This window comes from Poecilia formosa, unplaced genomic scaffold, assembly GCF_000485575.1.
Source record: "Poecilia formosa unplaced genomic scaffold, Poecilia_formosa-5.1.2 Scaffold20, whole genome shotgun sequence".
NCBI lineage: Eukaryota > Metazoa > Chordata > Actinopteri > Cyprinodontiformes > Poeciliidae > Poecilia > Poecilia formosa.
Window position 1 is genome coordinate 2123612 of NW_006799959.1, and position 22006 is coordinate 2145617.

Genomic DNA, 22006 nt, shown 5'->3' on the forward strand with positions numbered 1-22006 from the left:
ATGAAAAATTGTCCATCTACAGCAACTTGTGCACCACATTTACTCCATTCTAGAGTTGAGGTCGTGTTTGGGGCCGCACTAAATCCTTCAGTGAGCCGTAAATGGCCCACAGGCCGCACTTTGAACATCCTTCTCTTTGGATTAAAGCATGTCCAAGTCCAGACGTGAATCCAGAAAAGTAAATAATCCGTGATAAAACCTTAAAATTGTGCACAGATGACTGAAATGCTGTTCATTACCTATCCTTCAATAAATCTATTCTGTTCCCTTTTCATTTACACATCATCATTTATGTGATTTTACAGGAAGAAAAAAATGTTCTTTGTACTTGAAGCCAGGGAAAAAACGGGGAAAAAATGAGTTAATATTCGCACAGACCACTGATGTTAAAATTGGTCCATCCAGGCCAACTTTCCAATTTTAGAGTGAAATTACAGTCCTTACTACCTCGAAAAGACATTTCTGAGTAATATTAGAAATATTTTACAGAGAACACACTGAGGAAAAAGCCGAACTCCAAGAAAGCCAGAAAGCTAATATCCACCGGTACTTATAAGCCGTTTTTCTCCTTTCAGGCTTATTGGCGTCCAGCTGCTGCTGTTAGCATCCCACATTTGACCCTAAAGGTCATCCCAGAAGTATTGGATAAGGTTGAGGTCAGACTTTTTGCCCCAACTCAGAAAGCAATTCTTTCCGAACAGTCTTTCTACCCGGAGGCGACGTTATTTTAAAATAGGAAAAGTCAGAAATTATTTGAGCTAAACTGATAAAAAATGATCACCATAAGCTGTAATAAAAGCTGCTGGTAAATTGATTAATTCTGTAATAAACATGTAAGGAGAAAAGTATTTATTCAGATTATTTTATGTGGCAGCCACAAATTTGAGGTGTTTTTAATTTATCATACAATTAACTGATGCATTGCTAATTTGCAACAGGTGTAGGTGTGTTTATTAGCTCTAAACGGGCTGAAAGATATCAGAGAACAGCAACACTTTTTGACTCTACTCACCCCGTAAGTAACTCCTTCGTACTGGCAGGAGTCCTGGGATGAGGAGACGCACTCTGGACAGCACTTGTTGGCAGGAATCCTCAGAAATTCACCCTGCAAGATGAAAACACACAAAAACATGAATATAAGCTGAGCCTGACCACACACACGCACACACGCGCGCACACACACACACAGCAACCCGGAGTCAGGAAGGGAAAATAAATAACCCACACGAATACAAAGCACATCAAATTCAGCACGTCTATTTCCATGGTTATTAACTGCCAAGAGGTTCCGATAGTAATGAATATATAAGATACACAACATGTGCAGACGTGCAACAAATATTACAATACACCAGGCTGGACTTTTTATTTATTTATTTATTTATTTATTTATGTTTTTTTTTTTTTTTTTGGGCTCTGTTTTCACGCGGTAATTGAGGGCGGAAAGTGTGGCAGGAATCAAATGAGAAAGCAGCAACAGCCGGGCTTCGGTAGTTTAGGCGTTGTTTATCGGGATAAAAATGGTAAGGGACAGAAAAAGTGATAGGAAGAAATACAATTTCAGGAAGGTGAAAATAAACATCCCCACGGAGCTTCAACAGCTGTATTGTGTTAATTGAAAAGGGGGGGGAGGGAGATATACATGGACTGCAGCAGAAGGCAAATTGTTTCTGAACAAGCACAATAAAAATCTACTGCATGAATGGAAAAGGAGAAGCGCGGTCGGTAACAGATCAGTGTTAAAATGCACCTCACAGCTCAGCATCCATCATCCATATATTTCATCTAATGCGTTATCCTTTTAGTAGTAAATTACAACACCTAATATAAACCAAGCGTTTTTATATAAACTCACTAACTACGGATGCAGCAGTCAGGATTTTATTAGCGACTTCCGATATTCTTTAAGGCCAGACCTGATTCAAATATTAAACTCATTTTCCCCAAGTATGAAAAACAGCACTTATCAAACCACTAACAAAAACTAAATGTAGTTTCATGTAGTGGACAAATCACTGCTGCAGAATTACAGGCCAACCTCCAACCTTTCATTAATCTGCAAGGTCGTAGAAAAAGTTGTGTTTCAACAGTTAAACAATTTTTCAGCCGCCTTGACGTAAAAGTGTTCAATGTCATCCACATAAACACAGATGGTGGAAGAATCACAGTGCAGCTTGTGACACTTGTTGACCATGAAATATTGATGAAACGACTGGAGAGTTGGGTAAGAGTCTCTGATTCTGGTACATAAAGGGGAACTATGATGCAAGAGTCACTTGTTCCATTTGGGCATCAACTGCTTCTAAAAACAGGCCTTAAAAAAAGAACACCAAGCAGCTTTTGGCAATAAGTAGATTTTTTTTTGTCTTTTCTAAAGAGCTCTTTCAAAAACCTCGAGATTCCGTCGTTACCTAGCAACCCCTGCCAAGGCCAGCCTCGTTACCTAGCAACCCAATTTGAGTTCCGGCATGTTTGATCAGCTGGTTTTGCCACTGTACAATGGCTGCTGGAAAAGACAAGGTTTTGTTGCTGACTTATCATCCAGAAACCACTTGCTGTATTCTTGTTGGTTGTGTAGGAGGCTCCACTTCTGCTTTTCAAAATCTGTTTGCAGCCATTATCCCATGCAAGTGTAAATGTTGATTTGGGGTCAGCAACAGCTTATTTTGATATAAAGTGATAGGAGGCCCTAAGAAAAGTTAATTCTAGACAGAACTGATCAGACTGAAATTTCATCATCTAAGAATGATTTTGTGCACAAAAAATAACAATATTTATGTTTTGTATAACTAATATACCTATCTTAGCCTATTTAAAAAAGCATAAAAGGTCACATTTAACTGGGTTGAGTCTTACCCAACAAACAAGAGGGAACTTCTCATTAAATAGGCAGAAGTCACCTGGGGTACCACAAGGTTCCTACCTGGGGCCTCTGTTATTTAATAGCTACATGCTCCCACTTTCTCAGGTTGTAACAAATAAGATTAGTTACCATAAATACGCAGAAGTTTCACAGCTCTACATTATGATGTCACCAGTCGACTCCATGCTCTGAACAGATGTTGACAACAAATCAATTACATAACTTTCTCCAGCTGAACAGAAACAAAATTTTATCATCTGGGTCTAGTGATGGACTTTGACCTGAACATTCAGAAACACATAAAGACGATTACAAAGTCGGTCTTTTATCACCTGAAGAACATTTTCAGGAATAAAGGTCTGATATCCCATCAAGATTTAGAGAAACTCATAATTGTTTATCTTTTTATGAATATATTACTGCAAGTGTCTTCACATGCCTACCTAAAAGGTCAACCAGACAAAATTCTACATTTCTCTTGCACAGAAAAAAGTTACACAACTTTTGATGTATTTTTCTGATGATAAATATCAAATGTACTTTTTTTGATAAATGTATGTCTCTCTTTTATCTGTAATGTCCAGAGTAAGCCCCAGGGTGTAAAAAATGTTTTTCACTTGACAGGTTGCTTCAAATAACTATTAAACCAGCACTAAACAATCTGCAGATGCTCCACAGAAAGGTCAGTTTGCAGAGAACAGAAAAAGTAAGATAAATGTGACCTCAAATACCCAAGAAGGGGATTTTAAAAGAAAGGCATTTATTCTGAGCCTGGCAGATGATTCGATCTCCACAGTTTTATCGGTTTGGGTGACGGGGAGTCAGATTTAAAGAGCTTTCTTAATGGTGGGGGTACACGGGTTGCTGAGCATGATGACTAATTTTTAATTAGCGCCGCTTTGCCAGCCAGCAGAGTGGAATCCATCAGACATTGATTGTTGCCTTAACTCAGCGTGGGGATCATATCTGAAGCCATCACTGCAGGCTTCATGTTTAAAATCTCATTTAGGGAAAAAAATGGGATGGAAAAGAGGAATAGATGGAGTTTGGAGATAACTGTTTTTAAAATATGTTTTCAGGGAGTTCCAGCTGAAATGAAACTTGATTCAATGGGGCTAAATGTGACTAAAGCTGCAACCTGCTGCACAAAATGCTCCATGCTGAGAAAAGACATAAGACACATAAATAGGAAAGCATTGCAAACATTTCAGATCAGAAACTTTTTATTTCTGTAAAGATTTTTTGTTTTATTACAGATGTGTTTTGATCAATATTCCCGTCAATTTTGCAGCGTATTGACCAGTAGTGTTGGTCAATACGCGGCTCATCAGGAGTTTAAAAGGTCTTTTCATCAGTCTAATCCAAGGGTCTGCAACAAACAGCTGCAACTTTGGCCAAACATGTTGAAGACCTAAAAAACTTGTTAAAATAGTAACATGTAAAAAAAAAAAAAATGTTTTTCATTTTCCATTTATTTGGAACAATTACTTCAAGTTTTATTGCCTTCTTGTAAAAATTGTACTTAATTTTTGTCCTAAAAAAACAAAATCACAAATAAATATGTATAGTTTTTAAATAGAAAATAAACTATTATTACAGCAGGTGTTCATAAACTATTTAAAATATTAGTAATGAGGGGAAAAAATTGCTTTTTGGTTTGAAAACGTTGCTGACCCCTGGTCTAATCCTTTAACTCAGTCAGGATATAAAGTTGTAAAGATTGTTTTTCAAAACATGAGAATAAAATTAACTGGTGAAGCACAAGAATAAATAAATAAAACAAATCCTCTAGAAGAATAGCACACTGCAAAACTACAAGATTTCACAAAGTATTTTTGGTCTAGTTTCCAGTCAGATTATTTCACTTATAATGTGGGAAAAGTGTCATAAGTGAAATAATCTGACAGTGGAACTACTTTTAATCAATATTAATGAATTATTGACTTAAAACAAGCTCCTGTATGTTTCTAAATCGTTACTTGTAAGTTACTTATGTCTTATTTCAGGTGCACTACAATATTTGCACTAGAAACTGGAACAAACATATTTAAGATATTGTGTTTGTGCAGTGGAACATCTGAAATCTTGTCTTTACAAACAAAGAAGTCCAACAAAGACTTGAGACGTCCCCTGTCAAAGAAATGCCTTCAAAGACCTTTTTAAAGTCTGGAGAACCACTTTAAATATTACAAGATCGTCTGCTTTATGTAAGAATAGGATAATTGAAGACTTCATGCATCAAGGCCACTAGCAGTTAAAAGAAGCACAAAGATAATCATTTGTCAGATCTAGAAAGGCACTTAAAAAGATTGAAGGAGATTTATTCAGACATTTAGATACTGTCTGTCTTCCAAATGCATCACAAAATAGAGGATTTCCTAAATTCTCAAGACATTTCTTTTGTTCTTTTTAAACAAACAACAATGGAAAAGCCTGTCGGTTTGAAGTGCTCACCCTTTGGAAGTCACACTGGGGGTTTGGGCAGTGGACCGGCCTGCAGATGGAAACGTCGCTGTAGCAGGTACACTCCTGACACGCCTCGGGCCGCCATGATGAGTTGTTCTGTAGAGACAAACATGAAAACAACTATTAGTCAACTAATTATTATTTGTGAAAGCAAAGAGCTTTTGTTTTTCTTTAAATCAAAGCTCTTGAGGAATGTTGCAGCGAGGTAAACACTTTTGGCAGTAGTAATATTTCTAATGTGTCTTTTGACAATAGAGCTGCACAATATATTGTACTTTTCCTGGAATAGTAAGTTGTTTCTCCACCATTAGCACATTTAGCAGTACACGGGGGTGATTGACAGCATTAAGACACACCTCCTGGCTCTGATTGGTTATTTTTGACATGGAGAGGTGCATTTTTCCAGATATAGTCTCCCAACATAGTGACAGTTTTAGCAATGTTTATAAAATAAAACATAATTTTTTTTATTAAAAAAAGAACAAAACAGTGTTGATTCCTGCTTCAAGCAGAGTAAAACTGCATTATCGCTGTTAAGTCTCGCAGCCAGTGAGACAGAGACAAACCAATGAGGCAGAGTATGCAGATTTCTGCTTTGCTCACTTTAACATGCCTGCTGGTCGTAGTAGCTAATCCCACCTGGCTGACAATGTCTTATGAATAGCTTAAAGCCAAAACTAAATCAATATTCCAGTGCCCGCATATGCTGAAATATATCATCACCCAGACCATGAATCTGATTCAGAAGAATGATTAATGTCCCGCTCATGACAGGAATGAGCCGTGGCGTTCGTGTCCGTTCGTGGCTGACACGCAGCAGATCTGTTAAAGGACGTCTGGCTTTAACCTCGAGGCTTAACATTTACAAACGGAAATGTGAAAGGGTCAAAAACGGCTGCAAACAAACACCAGCAGGGAAGGGAAACTACCAACGGGATTATTTGTTTTCACTAGTCGACGGAAAATCCCTTAAGTCTTAAAGTCGGAGCTCAGCAGCCTGACTGCATCAGAAAACCCAACCGATAAGTTAATGAAAAATAAACAGAACCTCAACAAAACAAACAAAAGACTAGTTTAGATAGACACAAAAGGTTGATTTGGTAACTATACACCAAATTCCAGACTTTGGAAGTCCAATAAAAAGTTCTGCAAAGTTCCTGTCAAAAATAAAAATAAGAAAAACTGAGAATCTGACAGAGAAAAAATAAAGTCAGATTTTATTTATAGAAAAAAACAGAACCAGGTAAGAGAAATAATTCCAGAATACAAAACACAAAAACCATACAGGCGCAGCCTACAGGTTAAAGTTTACAGTCAAATAGTTTTAACAAATAATGTTCAGTTCTCCCACTTTCACTTTGTTTGAGTAAATATGTTCATTCATAGTTTCATGTATTGTTGCCCTGCGCAGTTACAACTTGTTGAGCATTTGACCTTTCAGTTGCATTGTAATGTACTGAAATTAACTAGGAGCTGAAACGATTAAACTGATTAATCGTGATTAATCAATTCAACTAATTTAGTATTTGATTAGTTGTTAACCAAATATAAAGACTAAAAAAGGCCAAATAAAAACATACTTAGAGTAATAATCAAGCCAAAACTGTAGAAAAATATTTAAGATCTAAATATAAGCATATTTATATCTTGGTTTTAGCTCAACCTGGTTTAAGGTCAGTAAAAATAATCTCCTATTAAGCACATTTTGCTACACATTACTGATGCTAAGTCAAGCATAAAGTGCTGAGCTTTTCACATGTTGGTGTTAGAAATATCAAAGTATCAAACAATCAAGAGTACACAAAAGGAATGCTTGTTTTGAATTTAAGAAAGAAATGGAATTGTTTATTTGCATGTCTTAATGTACTTTTAGTGAAAAACAAGATTAATTGGCAGCGCTAAGACTCACCTTCTGGCTCTTATTGGTTCTTTTTGTTGTGCATTTAATCAACAATATGACAATGATAGCTCAGGGAAGAGAGAGGAGATTGATCTTTTCACATATTATCTGTCTCATATTATACAGTCACAACATGGTGACAGTTTTAACAAATATATAAAAAACATTCTTGGACATCCTAAAACCTCCAACTTCTTTCTCCTAGTATTCTCTGAGGTCATCCTCTGAGGTTAAACTGAAACAAGCTTAACAAACTTAAGCTTGTTTCAGTTTAAGTTACCTGAAACAAGCTAACTTAAGCTAATTAAGTATGTAAAAAAAACATTCTTGGACATCCAATTCAATTTCTAACTTAAATAGCTTGTTTACCTGAAAAAATAAAAAATAAATCAGAATTATTTTTGTTTGGACTGTGTGCCCCACACAGCTGTGATGAGTGTGCATCCATCCATCAACATAAAGCACAGGACAGATAGCTGCATGCTGCTTTATTGGGTTATTTTGAGCTTATCCATCCAGAGTCAGCAGTTTGAACCACATAACCAGCACATGGGGGTCTTAGTCATTATTATGGGAAGATATGCAGCCCTGAATCACAGCAGGAGGCTTTTTTGGCAGCACAGCTGGCTAATTGAGGTAATAAACTATGACAGAAACCAACAAAGCAGCATCACATAACAGTTTGGGGCCATTAGGAGGTCTTGGATAAGCAATGTATCAGCTACAACATAAAAACAACTTTTTTAATACTGTGACAGTCCCCACTGAACTAAAGCTCTAAACTCTACTGAGTTTTTACAAAAACTGCAAGGTTAACGTTATTTTTCCGCTAATCTCGCTCTAAAACCAACAGAATCAGACTTTTCTCCTCCTTCACTGTGTAACAAATTCAATTAAATCAAAATGTAGCTGTTTTATCCTGGAGATAACACAAACAATCATTCCTGAAAAACTATCACTTAAAGGGACAGTGTTATTTAAAATCAACTTATTTTTTAGTTTTCCATCATGTTATAATGTTGCCTTGATTTTTTCATGCATGTTTGAGAAATCCTTTAATCTCCATGGAAACCATTCAGCTGTACAAAACGCCTGGGTGGACCTAGCCCCGCCTTCAAGGCACAGCTCCTCCTCTGAGCTGCAGTTTCCAAGCTTACGCCTCGTAGACCGCCCCTCCCCCACTACTTTCCCACTCAACTCCTTCAGACTAGCCAGTAGCAGCAATTAGCAAGCATCTGCTGAGCTCATTATAGGAGCTTCTTCTCAGTGCAACTCTGGTATAAATGTTAAAGGGTTAATGTAAGAGCTATGTTGTTATGACTTCCTGAAGGCGGAGTTTAAGAAAGAGCAGGAGCTTCTTAAAGAGACAGGCCCAATTTCAAGTCGTTAAATTAGAAAGTCAAATTTCTTTTTAAGTCATGTTTGATATATGCAGCATTTTTATAACAACTGAGGTCAACATAGTTACTTGATTGTGCTATAAAAGGCACAAGGTGCCTGGGAAATACATAATTCTGCCCCTCCAACATGTTTAACTGTGACTTTCCAGGTGTGGCTCTGACCAGACGTATTGTGATATTTTATTGTGATCTTCTCTGCATTAAAGACCTCTGTGAATGGCTGTATTATTTTTGGACAGACAGAAGATGGAAGAGCAATATTTAAACCAACTTCTAATCTGGCAGATTCAGAAAAAATAGAATAAATCAAACCAAACCAGATCCTGTTTCAGATTCTGCCAGTCTTTGATTTTTGAACCTAGACTGATTTAGATTGTGGTTTTGTGTTTATTATGGTTTCAGCTTAGGTTTCATTCTTTTGGATTTTAGATTTTATGGGTATCTTTTTGCAGTTTTGCCTAACTTCTGTTTTTAGAGCATCTCCAGCCCTCCAGAGCTACCTGCAACTTTTAGATGGATTCCTTCTCCAACAGATCTAAATCAGAGGAATGGCTCGTTACCAGACTTCTGCAGCGCTGACTGACAGCTGGTGAGAATATTCAGCTTTTTGATTCAGGTGAGTTGGAGCAACAATGCATCTAAAAGTTGCAGGATGGTAACTCTTCAGTTGCATATTGCTGGCCAGCAGGAGGAAGTTGGAGTCTCTGGTGGAAATTCATACAAACAGGCAACAGCGCTAATCATCAGGCGACTCTGCAGCCTGTAGCTCCAAGCACAACTTATTAAATTATGAAATTTAAAAGCTGAGGCAAGAGTATCAGATAGCACCATCTTTTGAAACTTTACATGATTTTCCTGAGCCAAACTTTCTGATCCCCCTGCAGCAGCTTGAATATTGGAAAAATATGGCATCAGGCTGCCAAAACGTATTAAATGAACTAATTACCCCGTTTCCCTTCAGGAGGTTCAGCAACAGTTTTTTGCAATTTGAAGGTAAAATCAACTCATGATAAAATATTTGCATCACCCCATCCTAAATTAGGGATGGGGTGGTGTCACTGAGGTTAATAATAAGCCAGAGAACATGTTGATATGTGGTCAGAAATAATGTTTCCTGTTATGGCTCCCTGATGGTCTTTCATGTCTCCCTGAATAGAGGCGAGTAAAATTAGCAGAGCTGCAAATGTATGTAACTGACTGGACAGTCTCACAGCTTAGAGTGAATTTCAGTTCAGTTTTTAGCAGGAAAACATTTCAATTCTGAGCCGAGCATAGTCAGAATTGGATCTTTTTAATTCCAAAATTGGCCTTTTAACCTCTGTCCACATTAAGATGAGTAACAGCCAACTCAAACTTCGGCTATGACTGAGAAAGAAGCTCCTACTAAACTTTACCATCTATTTTTTGCTCAGAAAATTGGATCCATGTTTCTGCATCAGTTCTAAATCGGATTAGAAATCTTTCCCCAGGAAGAGATGTAAAAAGTCCCCAACTCCTTAAGGGTTTAATCTCAGGTGAATCCCCGCTAAAGACCCCATCTACATTACTCAATATATATTTTTATCTATTTGTAAAATAAATTAATAATCCATCCACACAAACTCAGGAATTTAGAGAAAATGTGAAAATACCCACAGTGTGCAAGGATAGCAGCTCAGGTTTGAATGTAAACAGAGTAATGTCAGAGTGGGAAAAAATTACCGTGAAGAAAAATAAAGAAAGGTCTTGGTTGATCATAAAACGTGAATATGACTGATGGATTCCCTTTTTTAAGAGAAAATATAATTTCTTCACATGAAATAGATAATCTGCAGAGTAGTAGAGAGAGATGAGCACTGCCAGCTAAAAAGTTAATCCTAAAGGAATAATCGTAAACATTAGCAAGAAGGTATTCAGCTGAAGCTAATGCTACGATGCTAACTTCAATTCAAAGACTACAACCGTCAATAAGGACCACTTTAATTTTAACATTATTGTGTTTATATTTCGTTATCTACTTTCCGTGTTTTATTTTAGTCCTGTATGTTTATTTGAACTAAAGTTATTGAGGAAAACAGACCAACGTGAGGATAGAAAACGGAAAGGCTATGTAAACAATCTATCATTTTCAAAATAAGAGCACGAATAAAAACGTCTACTTCAGGATGTCTCAACAGTTGATAAAAACTTCATGCCCTCACATATTGTATTTATGTCTATATATTCATCTCCACTTTTAATTTTGGTCCTGTATGTTTGCTTGAACTAAAGTTATTGGGGGGAAAAGACAGAGCGAACGTAAGAACAGTAAAAGGAAGTGCTGCATTGAAAGACGTCAGCCCTTCAAAGTAAGAGCCTGAATATTAACGTCTCTACTTAAAGAATTTAACAAACAAAACCTCAACACAAAGTAGCGCTGTAGAATTTAAATGGAAAAAATAATTTAGAGGAAAGGAAGTGCACTAAACGTTTTCTAATGTTTTATGGTTTTGGTTGTAAGTGGTGTTTATTTCTGTTTTGTTGTTTATGGTGTTCTTTACAAAATTAAAGTTTATTTATGTTTCATATGGTGAACTTCCTTTAATTTGCCATTATCAATATATTTCCTGAAAATAGTCTCAAGTAATATGGAAATATTGACATATTGGAACAATTTCTGGGATATTTTATCGCCTTGCAAAAGTTGTTATTGTGACAGGCCTGTCAAAATTAAAAATTGTGAAGGTAGATTTAAAATAAATAAATAAAATTCTCCATGCAACCTTGTGCAGAAACTGTTCCCACAATAAAAATTTTATACCTATAATCTACATGAAACGTTAAAACATGACAGTGCAGCGCTAACCCTGTTTGTTTTTCTCAACATCCTTAAACTGCAGATGAAATGGAAAGCTCCCAGTTAACACAGTGGCTCCATGAATGAACCACAAACAGCAGAAACGGCCGGTGTCCTCGAGTCGAATCTGTCCGAATTAACACAGAAAGAGGAGAGGACTCAGTCAGCGCGACGCAGATTCAATTAAAATCCAATCAGGAAGAAAACGGCAGAACCAAACACTAACCGGCCTCTGTTTTGTTTAGCTGTCAGGTACAATGGTTGGACTTTCTCATTTAGAGCAGGGAAGTGTGAAGGAAAGCACCACGCCAAGCGAGTAAAAAAGAATTTGGTCACAATTGGACGAGGTGCTGATAAAAACCGAAGCTATTACTGAGGCAAACTCAATCTGGAGACACAAAGTGACTAAAGAGCTCTGCAGCCGGCCGAGACGCTTCAGAAAGCAGGAATAACACTCTCCTCTGGGGGAAACGTCTGTCAATACAGCCTTCCATACGAAGCAGAGCTCAATGAAGCCTCACTTTATAACAGCAGGAATAATTCATGTTATTATGTCAGCAGTTATTTTCAACCTTTCACTTCTTTTTTGACAGCGAAACAAGAGAGTGTGAAGCTCTGAGTCATGGAAATAAAGATTGGAAACTGACTCACAGTGACCTTTCAGTGGCTTTTAAAATTAAATTTTATCCTTTAAGGTTTACCAGCGATGAATTCACAAGTAAATACAAATATGCTACGGAAGAGGATTAGGAACACATAATGAATTCTGACTTTTTTTTTCTTCCTGAGATTAAATTCAGAATTCTGAGATTAAAGTCAGAATTCTGAGAAAAAAAAGTCAAAATTCTGAAATTTAAGAATTATGAGGAAAAAAAGTGGGAATTCTTTTTTTAGTGTACTTACTCCTCTATATCTAATATGTAAAACATTAAAGGATAAGTTCAAGCAAAGACTTGCCGAACTCTGACACAGAAAATGACAAAATGGTCTGAACCAATTTAATGACTGGAAATATTTGTCATTTTACTGATATATTTATAAATATTTTGCAAATAGGTCTGAAAAGGTTGTTTAAGTTAATCTGAACTAATTTAATGAATGGAAATGTTTGTTATTTTACTGGTAAACCTGCAGATCTCCATGAGAGAGAGGGTTCATCTATTTGCATTAGGAAGAGGAACAGATTTGACCACTTTTGCTGCTTTTTAAAGCCACGTGTGAACAGTCGTAATTAAAGCTGTCCACTCATAGCTGAACCAGCCAGAATGTACATTAGCTCTGGGCTTGAACAGGTTTTCACAGGCCAAAAAAAGTTAAAGTTATCTAAAACTGTCACAACATCAGCCAAACAAATTTAGCTTTAAGTTAAATGTTCAACAAAGTCACACTTCTACAGCTTAAACTACCAATCGTTAAGCTTACACACAGTTACTTTGTGTGTCATCTGTCATCTGGACGTAGCGGCTTGTGCAGCAACCAATAAATGTTGATGTGCAGCAGGAGCTTTGTGTCTGCTCAGCCTCATGGTTAGCAATGTTATTCTAAGAGCCACTCTGAGAGTTTAAAAGTTGTCCCTCAGCTCAAACGATTCAACATCACTGCCTCTGGTTCAATTAAAGGGCCGGCTGGAAGGACATGATGAATGAGTGGCTGATCGCCGGGCGCCCACCGCCCATAAATCCGGCTGTCGCCATGACGCCGCCACGGCTGCTTTCGCTCCTGCAGCCAAATATCAAGTAATGGGTTCTAGATCATCAAACAGACGGGCAGAGCAAGAGAGGCTCACGCTGAAGCAATGCAGACCTGTGTGACCAACCGAATTAATCAACTCAGCAGAAGAATGCTTCACTTATAACTTTTCATTTCATCCCCAACTACAAACTCGACTTGCATAAGAATGCTTTGAAGTTTCAAAACTTCTGGGTTATTTGGAGGAGGCAGAAAACAGAATCCAGAAACCAGTCAGACATGTCAAATAATAATAATAAAAAAGGTCAAAAAACAGATGAAGGTACAAAGGCGTAGTAGGGGGAAAAGAGAAGAGTAAATAAAAAAAACTTGAAAATTTCAGAGTTTCAAAAGTAGAATATTTGCTAGAAAAAAAACTACAATTTTGAGATTAAACTCAGAAATTATTGAGAAAAAACTTGGAAATTTTTGAGTTTCAAAAGTTTTTTTCCTTCAGATGAAGGTACTATAGCATGTCAGGCAAAGAAAAAAAGGAGTACATTTCTGGCAAAAAGTAAGAAATTTTGACTATTTCCTAAAAAAAAAGTTGTTTGAAAAGTTGAATATTTGCTAGAAATAAATTAAATTTGGTGATTAATTTTGGGGGGAAAAAAGTTAATCTCACTTTGTTTCTTGTTTATTGAAACTGAGTTTCAAATATTTTAGACTTCTGACATTCAGAAATTTCCAGGTTTATTTCTAAAAATGTATGTGAATCTAAAACTTTCTGTTTTTTCTAGGAAATTTTTGACTTTTCAAACTCAGAATTGTATGAGAATACTTTGAACTTTCAAAACTTTTATTTGAAGAGGCAGATAATAGAATAAAACAAACAGCCAGACACATCAAACAATGAATAAATTCTCAAAAACAGATGAAATTATGACGGCATATTAGGGGGATAAAAACAATAAACTTATTCTATCTCCTGGAAATGTTCTTCAGGTGATAGAAGGCTGATTTTGTAATCGTCTTTATGTGACTCTGAAGGTTCAGGTCAGAGTCCATCACTACACCCAGATTTCAGGCCTGATCTCTAGTTTCTAGCTGCAATACCTGAAACTGTGCTGAATTTCGATCGTTCATCTTCAGGTCCAAAGATAATAACTGCAGTTTTGTTTCTGTTCAGCTGGAGAAAGTGAAGGAACATCCAAACGTCAGAAATACAGAGGAACTGCTGACAGACGAAGATGTGCTGTAAGAATGAGCGGAAAATCCTTGCTGTCAGTCCATCTAAAAGTTTTAACAGGATTTTACGGAACTTCAGAGTTATTGATGTTTACTTTTGGCAGGGTAGTAATAAAAGTAACATTTCTGGGAGTAAAATAAGTCTCCTGGGATGTTAGAGTGAAGAGAGCCTAAAGAAAAGAATAAAATTACAGCAGTGGAGCAGAAGAGGAATAAAACACAAGTGGAACTAAGTCACAAAGTAAGATCTGCAGTGAAACAAAAGCTTTTATCTTTTACTGTTTGGTTTAACATCTTATTAAGCGTCAAAACTTGTTACCACAAAAACATATCTCTGCACAAACATAAAAACTTATTTTCAAACTCATAGTGCACTGAAATAAGACAAGTAAGCTTGTCTTATTTCAAGACAAGTTGAAATAAGACATTTTAGTCAAGAAGAAATAGAAATAATCTGCCAATATAACTTGTACTTACTAAGATATTTGCACTAGAAACTAGACCAAAGATACTTGGCAAGGTTTTGTGTGTTTGCAGTGAAATCTTGGAACAGAAGAACTGATTTCACACAAAACAAATGTAAATAATTCAAACATGCAGATTGCTGTACAAACCTTCTGTTCTGTTTTCACCCTTCTAAATAATAAATCTTTGCGTGATTTTGGTTTTGGTGAAAGTCATGTTCGTTGCTCGCCCGGTAACTGGGGATTTGAGGCTGAGCAGGTTTTTTTAAAATCACGGTTTTCTGTCCCAGGGAATGCCGACAGTGCAGTTTCACTGAAAGATTGATGACGAGCCGTTTTCTGACCGTTTCTTTCTCTTTACAGACTTTATGTTGATTAAACTGTTTTAGCTTTGGGACATAGGAATATAGATGCATTTTTGAAAGCTTGGATAAAGTTTCTTGTAACTCCAGATCTAAAAGAAGGAAAGGGGAAAAGGTCAGAGGATGTGCTGTTGGTAGCATCACAGGCTTCAACTAAAATAATTCGTGGTTTGAATTACAATGCATCATTTAACAACCCTTCCTCTTAAAAAAACATCTTTCTTTCAAGGAGAAAATAAGCTGCTTTAAGTCCTTGTAAAACAGACATATTTTGACAAACCAATTGTTGTTTTGTTTATTTGTATTCAGCCTGTTATATTGTGAGCATAACAAATGAAGCATGGCCTGATTCCCTCTAAAATGTTTCTAAAACGGTTATTGCAGAGGAGACGCTACAGTCCATGCTGCATCTCAAACTAACTATGACAAATGGAAAAGATTAGGGTTTTTTCCAGCATTTATTATCTGTTTAAGCCAGACTTCTGAAACTATGAAGGAATTTATGTTTTTATCAAGAAGTGATAAAGGAAAATGGGACCTAAACATAAAGAAATCTAAAAGATAGGAAGAAGCAGTGGGAGAGAAACTCTGGTCGACACTACGAAATCTTACCAAGTAAGTAATATTTTTACTAGAAACTAGTCAAAATATCTCAGTACATTTGAAATAAAACTAAACTAACTGATAAGTAACTTGTCAGCAACATAAGTGAGCTTGTTTTAAGTAAACAATAATTGAATATTGGTTAAAAACTACAAGTTCTACTGGCAGATTTCTTCGTTTATAACACAGGAATAACGTACCGTTATCTTGTCTTTTTAGCAATAAGCTGATGATTTTTTTGGTATCTGTAAAATGAGTAAGGTTCAAAAACCAACTGTAATGTCTCAAATCAGCAGGAACTGCCCCTTCACCTAGTAACCCCAGCAGTTACCTAGCAACCCCAGCAGAACTGAGCCCGTCACCTAGCAACCCCAGCAGAGTTCTGCTACCTGGCAACCCAAACGGAATTTCAGCGCATTGGTCAGTTTGAATTTGTAAAATAAAGTCTTCTGAAAACATTTATTTATTAAGGTACAAAACAAAGTATTTTTCTTTAACAAGATTTTTTTTTTCTAAATGAGGACAATAAATCCCAAAAAAGTTCTAAAAATAAACTTTTTATTAATTACCTTTCTACAAAAATTTGACTGCTTTATTAATATATCGTCTACTTAGTAAATTACTGAAGACTTAAAAACAGCAAAAGACTGCTCTCAATTTGACATTTTTGACTGCAATGACAAACAGTTTGGACACAAACAGTTTGGATGATAACCTAACGATTATCATCCAATTCAAAATGTTTTATACTCTCTGTGTCATACCTTCTATTATCTTGAAATATAGAAACAATTCCAGTTGCTCATAAATAGTTTTTAAGCTAAGAAATGATATTGTACTGCTGATGGTTTGGGAGGAACACATTTCTCTGGGTTGTAATTTCTAAATATCTGTGCGTGTTAAAAGTTTTTCTGACGCTGATGCGATTATAATTCAGTTTTACAGTGTAGTAATATAATACATTTCCTGGTAGATCTCAGGAATTGAATCCCTCTTTTCTGCCACACAAGGTTTTGTCAGCAAAATCCACTTAAACTTTGCAACAAATGCACCATTCCATTGAAATAAGTGACTCTCGGTAAGTAATAAAGTATACACGCTGTGATGGAACTATCAGTTATTGTTTTATTACTGACAATTATGGCTGTTAATTTTGGGATGGGAACCTCTTTATCTCACACTCGGCAACGCTGCTGCAGCATCTCTCCCTTTTATGACCCCCACAGTGAAACTGCACACAATGGGTCAATGACAGTTCCAGGAAAATATATTTTGCTGAAAAAACCTTCAGGGTATTATATTAGGAAACACTTTTTGTCCAGAGAGATGTTGCGTTTGCGGGAAGCAACCTTACAGCGAGAAATCTAGCAGCTGCCAAAGACTCAATAAGCATCACCATTAAACTGAAATAAACTGCTGAAATAAATTAATGTGTGCGTAACTGATGCATGTAATATGTAAGTTTTATTCTCTGCATTCAATAACAGAGGTAGATTAACATTCTGATCATATTCTAGCCAGATAAGCAGATGCTCTATGAAAATTCATCTCGACGTTTACACTAGGAAGAAACTAAATCAGAGGTATCACTGCAAAAACACAAAATATTTCCAAGTATGTGTCTAGTTTTTAGTGCAAATATCTCAGGATACTTGAAATAAGACAAAATTAACTTGTAAGTTAATTTTCAGCAAGACATAGGAGCTTATTTAAGTCAATCATTACCTAGAATTGATGAAAAAGTGCCACCACTGGTAGATTATTTAATTTATAACGAGGATGTTGCTCATCTTATAAGAGAAATTAGCACAATTTCATCAATATTAGGGCATTATTTACTTAAAATAAATGATGCTCTTATATCTTGCTGAAAAGTCATTTATGAGTTAGTTTTGTCTTATTTCAAGTGTCCTTTACAACAATGTATGAGGACCTTTTTTAACAAAAAAAAGTAAATTTACACCAAAAATGTCATTAATCTCAGAAATGTTCTAGAAAATAGTTGGACATACCTGAGCTCCCGAAGTCAAAAATTTGCAAGAAAAACTCTTTTTGCTATTGATGTTAGAAATTTCCTAGAAGAAAAATTAGCTTAGAAGCAAAAGTTGAAAATTTGTGAGAAAAAATTCAGATATTTTCAGATTAGTCTCAGACATTTTCTACAAAAAACAAGAACATTTCTGAATTTCAAAAGTCAAAAATATGATAGAAGATTAAGAGTAATTTAATAGATTTTCCAGAAAAACTTGGACATTTTCTGTGCCTGTAAAGTCACTAAACTCACTCAAAAAATTTCAAGTATTTTTCTAGAAATCTTTAGAAAGTGTCTCAAAGTTTCTAAGTTTTCTTCCTGTAAATTTTGACTTATGGAGCTTAGAAATTTTCAAAAATTTTTCTAGATAATTTCTGAGCTTAATCTCAAAATTTCTGATTTCATGGCATAAATTTACTCCTGTATTTCCATCTCCAATGCCCCTAACACACTATGTAGTTCTGAGATATTTGCACTAGAAACTAAACCAAAAATACTCGGTAAGATGTTAATTTGTTCAAAGTTTGGAGAAAATGTGAGAAAGTTTTCTCCAGATCTCATTTTATGCAACTACCTTTTGAATTTAAACACATGCTATAAACTGCTGTAAAGGATTAATGTGTCACTGCTACATAAAATAACCTGAAATACATCCTGAGACTTTATCATCAGTCGCCTCCTTCATTCACTTCCACAAGCACTTTTCCAGGTTGTTTAGTGAACTAATCATGCTGCCACATTCTGTGTAATTGGTCATTTAAGTGCCGTTTGAGGACAAATTTCTGCCTAATTTGTCCCTCCTGCCAGGTTCTAAAAGCTGCAAAGCATTCTTTTTATGACTGAGAAGTGCATCAATTTAGAAACTGCATGCGATAAAAGAAACTCGTTCAGCGGCTGCATCCACTCTGAGAAATATGATGCCATGAGTTCAGGAAGCAGCAGATGATGAAAACTAAATGTAAAGCTCGTAAAACAGGAGCAAGAATTTTGCACGTCGCTTCTTGTGGCAGTAAACCCAGCAGACCAAGCGGCCCGGCGACGTATTGATCGCCATGACGACTCGTCTCGACCGAAACCCGACATGGGAAGCAACGCGCTCTGCTGTCTGCAACTGCACCATCATTAGCTTTAATAACGCATTAAGATACACAACAAAAATAACAAAATGTCATTTGGAGGAAGGAGGAGAGAGAGACACAAACAGCTGCAAGAAGCAGGAAGAAACATTTCCACAATCAAAACAGACAACAAAAACTCCAGATTTGTATTTATTGAAGTTAATTGGCTTCATCTGAATTAATTGGTGTAAACAAAAGCCACTGCGCTGCAAAATCGTAAAGTCTTACCAAGTAGTTTAGATCTAGTTCTAATGCAAATATCTTAGTAGACTTGAAATAAGAAAACTAACTGAGAAGTAGCTTTTTAGCAAAGATGTAAAACCTTGGCTTCAGCCTTAATATTGGTGAAAAAGTTCTTGTTCCGTCGGCAGATTGTTTCACTTATAGGATCGGAAAAATGTCTTGCTGTAAGTGAAATAATCTGCCAATAAAACAAGAACTTTTTCATCAATATTAAGGAGTTATTGGTTTAAAACAAGATCCTGTATGCTGCTTTGTCTGATTTCCAGCTAATTAAGATATTTGTGCTAGAAAGACCAAAAATACTTGGTAAGAGTTTGTGCTGTTGCAGTGCAGAAATAAAAACATGTATGAGGGTGTGTATGCATGCGTGTGTGTGTGTGGCGATGTGCAGTGAGTCCCAAAAATAAACTAATAGATAAATGAATAATGAGAAAGTAGAAAAGATTTCCCAAAAAGGAAAATCCCACCAGGGCCTGAGCAGAAAATCAAATTATGGAGCTGAGAGAGGAAAGATCAGATCACACACACAAACACGAACACACACACACGCGTGCACACACACAAACACGTGTGCACACACACACACAGCTACACATATATGCAGGTTACAGTTTGTCCAGCAACGCTCTGCTCATCTTTATTAAAGATACTAAGAGGGTACAGAGGGGCAATAACTGAGTTTGGGAGGAAGGTTTTGTATTTTGGTGCAAACACACACACATCCACACACACACACACACGCACACGCACGCACGGCTGTTGCAGGTTATGTTGTGGTATGAAAAGTGAAATGTGCGGTAATGTCTTGCTTTAAGGCCCGGTCAAGCCTCCGTGTGGTTTCTTGTAAACCTCCGTGTCTTCTGACCCGGGGCTGGTAAATAATTTTGTTTTTTCGCCAGACGCTGTGACTTATGGAAGGAAATTACAATGGCTAAAAAAAAAAAAAAGCTACAAGCTGCTGTTGGTTTCAAGCAATATTTCCCTTACTTGTAATAAAAAACAAGAAATGGAATGAATGAAATTGAAAATATTCTCTTTATTTAGTCATAAGATGGACTGCTGTGGAAAAGAAACGCAAAAAATAAAACATTCATATGTAATTACTGAATCTGACAAGAGATCAAAGTGAAAACAAACCAATTCTCNCACGGCTGTTGCAGGTTATGTTGTGGTATGAAAAGTGAAATGTGCGGTAATGTCTTGCTTTAAGGCCCGGTCAAGCCTCCGTGTGGTTTCTTGTAAACCTCCGTGTCTTCTGACCCGGGGCTGGTAAATAATTTTGTTTTTTCGCCAGACGCTGTGACTTATGGAAGGAAATTACAATGGCTAAAAAAAAAAAAAAGCTACAAGCTGCTGTTGGTTTCAAGCAATATTTCTCTTCCTTGTAATAAAAAACAAAAAATGGAATGAATGAAATTGAAAATATTCTCTTTATTTAGTCATAAGATGGACTGCTGTGGAAAAGAAACGCAAAAAATAAAACATTCATATGTAATTACTGAATCTGACAAGAGATCAAAGTGAAAACAAACCAATTCTCAACCATTACATATAAGCTTGTTTTTATGTTGGTAATCAAGAAGTTTGAAATTCTGCAAAAACATAAAATATTAAGTATTTTTGGTCAACTTTGTAGTGCAAATATCTTAGTTTTCCTCTACAATAGCAAGATGTAAGAGCTTGTTTAAAGTAAATAATACCTTAATATGATTAAAAAGTAAACATTTTACTTGCCAATTGTTTCACGTGTAACATGGGGAAAATATCTTGTTATAGTTTAACTAATCTGCCTACTGAATTAGTACTTTTTAATCAATATTAAGAAATGATTTACTTAAAACAAGCTCCTATATCGAGATGAAAAACCACTTATATGTTGTTTTTTTTCTTACTTAAAGTGTGCCAAGATATTTTGAACCAAAAAATGTTTGGTAAGATTTTGTGTTTTTGTACTGTGGAGATAAATAATATTAAAAATCTTGAAGTTTATCATGTAATTTCATGTAGTTGAGCATTTTCTGAAGCTGTTGTTCGTTTGGTCCAGTTTGGAGAATGAAACATGACAGATTATGACCCATTTAGTCGCCAACCCTTCAACCATTACATTTTGAATCTCTTAAAGTGACAGTAGCATTTAACTGAGAAGAAAACACTGAAATGGAAAGCATCTGTGAAGTTTGCCTTTGTTGCACTAATAGTCAGTATTTATATATGTTACGTCTTTATTTCCTCTCGTATTTTTGTGTCGTTCTGCCTTGTGTTTAATCTCGTTTATGAGTTTCTGTCATCTTTTCTTTTGGTGTTTCAAATCTCATGTCGGATTATTTTTTCTGAGTGTCGTGTTAGTTCTGTTTAGTCATTTTCTCCCATCAGATTTCCACGGTTAACTCCAGTTTCCTGCCTTCACTCACTGCTGCAGCCTCTTTTAAGTGTTCTCTGTTTTCCCCCGTCGCAATCAACCTGCGTGGTAATTAAGCCCTCAGCTTTTAGTGATGCTTTGCTGGATCCGTCTGCTCCGCTCAAAAGTCAAAGTTTTCTTCAGGTTTTCTCTAGTTTGTCTCAGTTTTTGTAAATTTGGGTTTATATTTTTAGCTACCTGCAGTTAGTTCCTCAAATATCTTGCTAATTGACAGCAGGGCTGAAACGATTAATCAGATTAATCGTGGTTAATCGGTCGTTGAAATAATTGTCAATTGATGAATCATTTAGTAGAGCATAGACTACAGCCACTTGCTAAAAAACGAAACTGTCATAAAGCGGTGTGTTGTGTTGTGGTGAGGATGAGGACGCAGGCAGACCCAGGATGTAGGTGAAAAAAGATTAA

At 36.2% G+C, this 22006-nt stretch overlaps 1 protein-coding gene across 1 annotated transcript in view; it reads right to left on the bottom strand.

Moving 5' to 3' along the window:
- The window catches only part of fras1 (Fraser extracellular matrix complex subunit 1), a 242457-nt gene that overhangs the window by 160308 nt on the left and 60143 nt on the right, over positions 1-22006 (bottom strand). The window contains exons 3-4 of the mRNA XM_016669157.1: positions 5318-5425; positions 1013-1105 (exon numbers count right to left, since the gene is read on the bottom strand). Of these exons, the coding sequence (XP_016524643.1) occupies positions 1013-1105; positions 5318-5425 (201 nt within the window). The remainder of the gene's footprint in view (positions 1-1012; positions 1106-5317; positions 5426-22006) is intronic.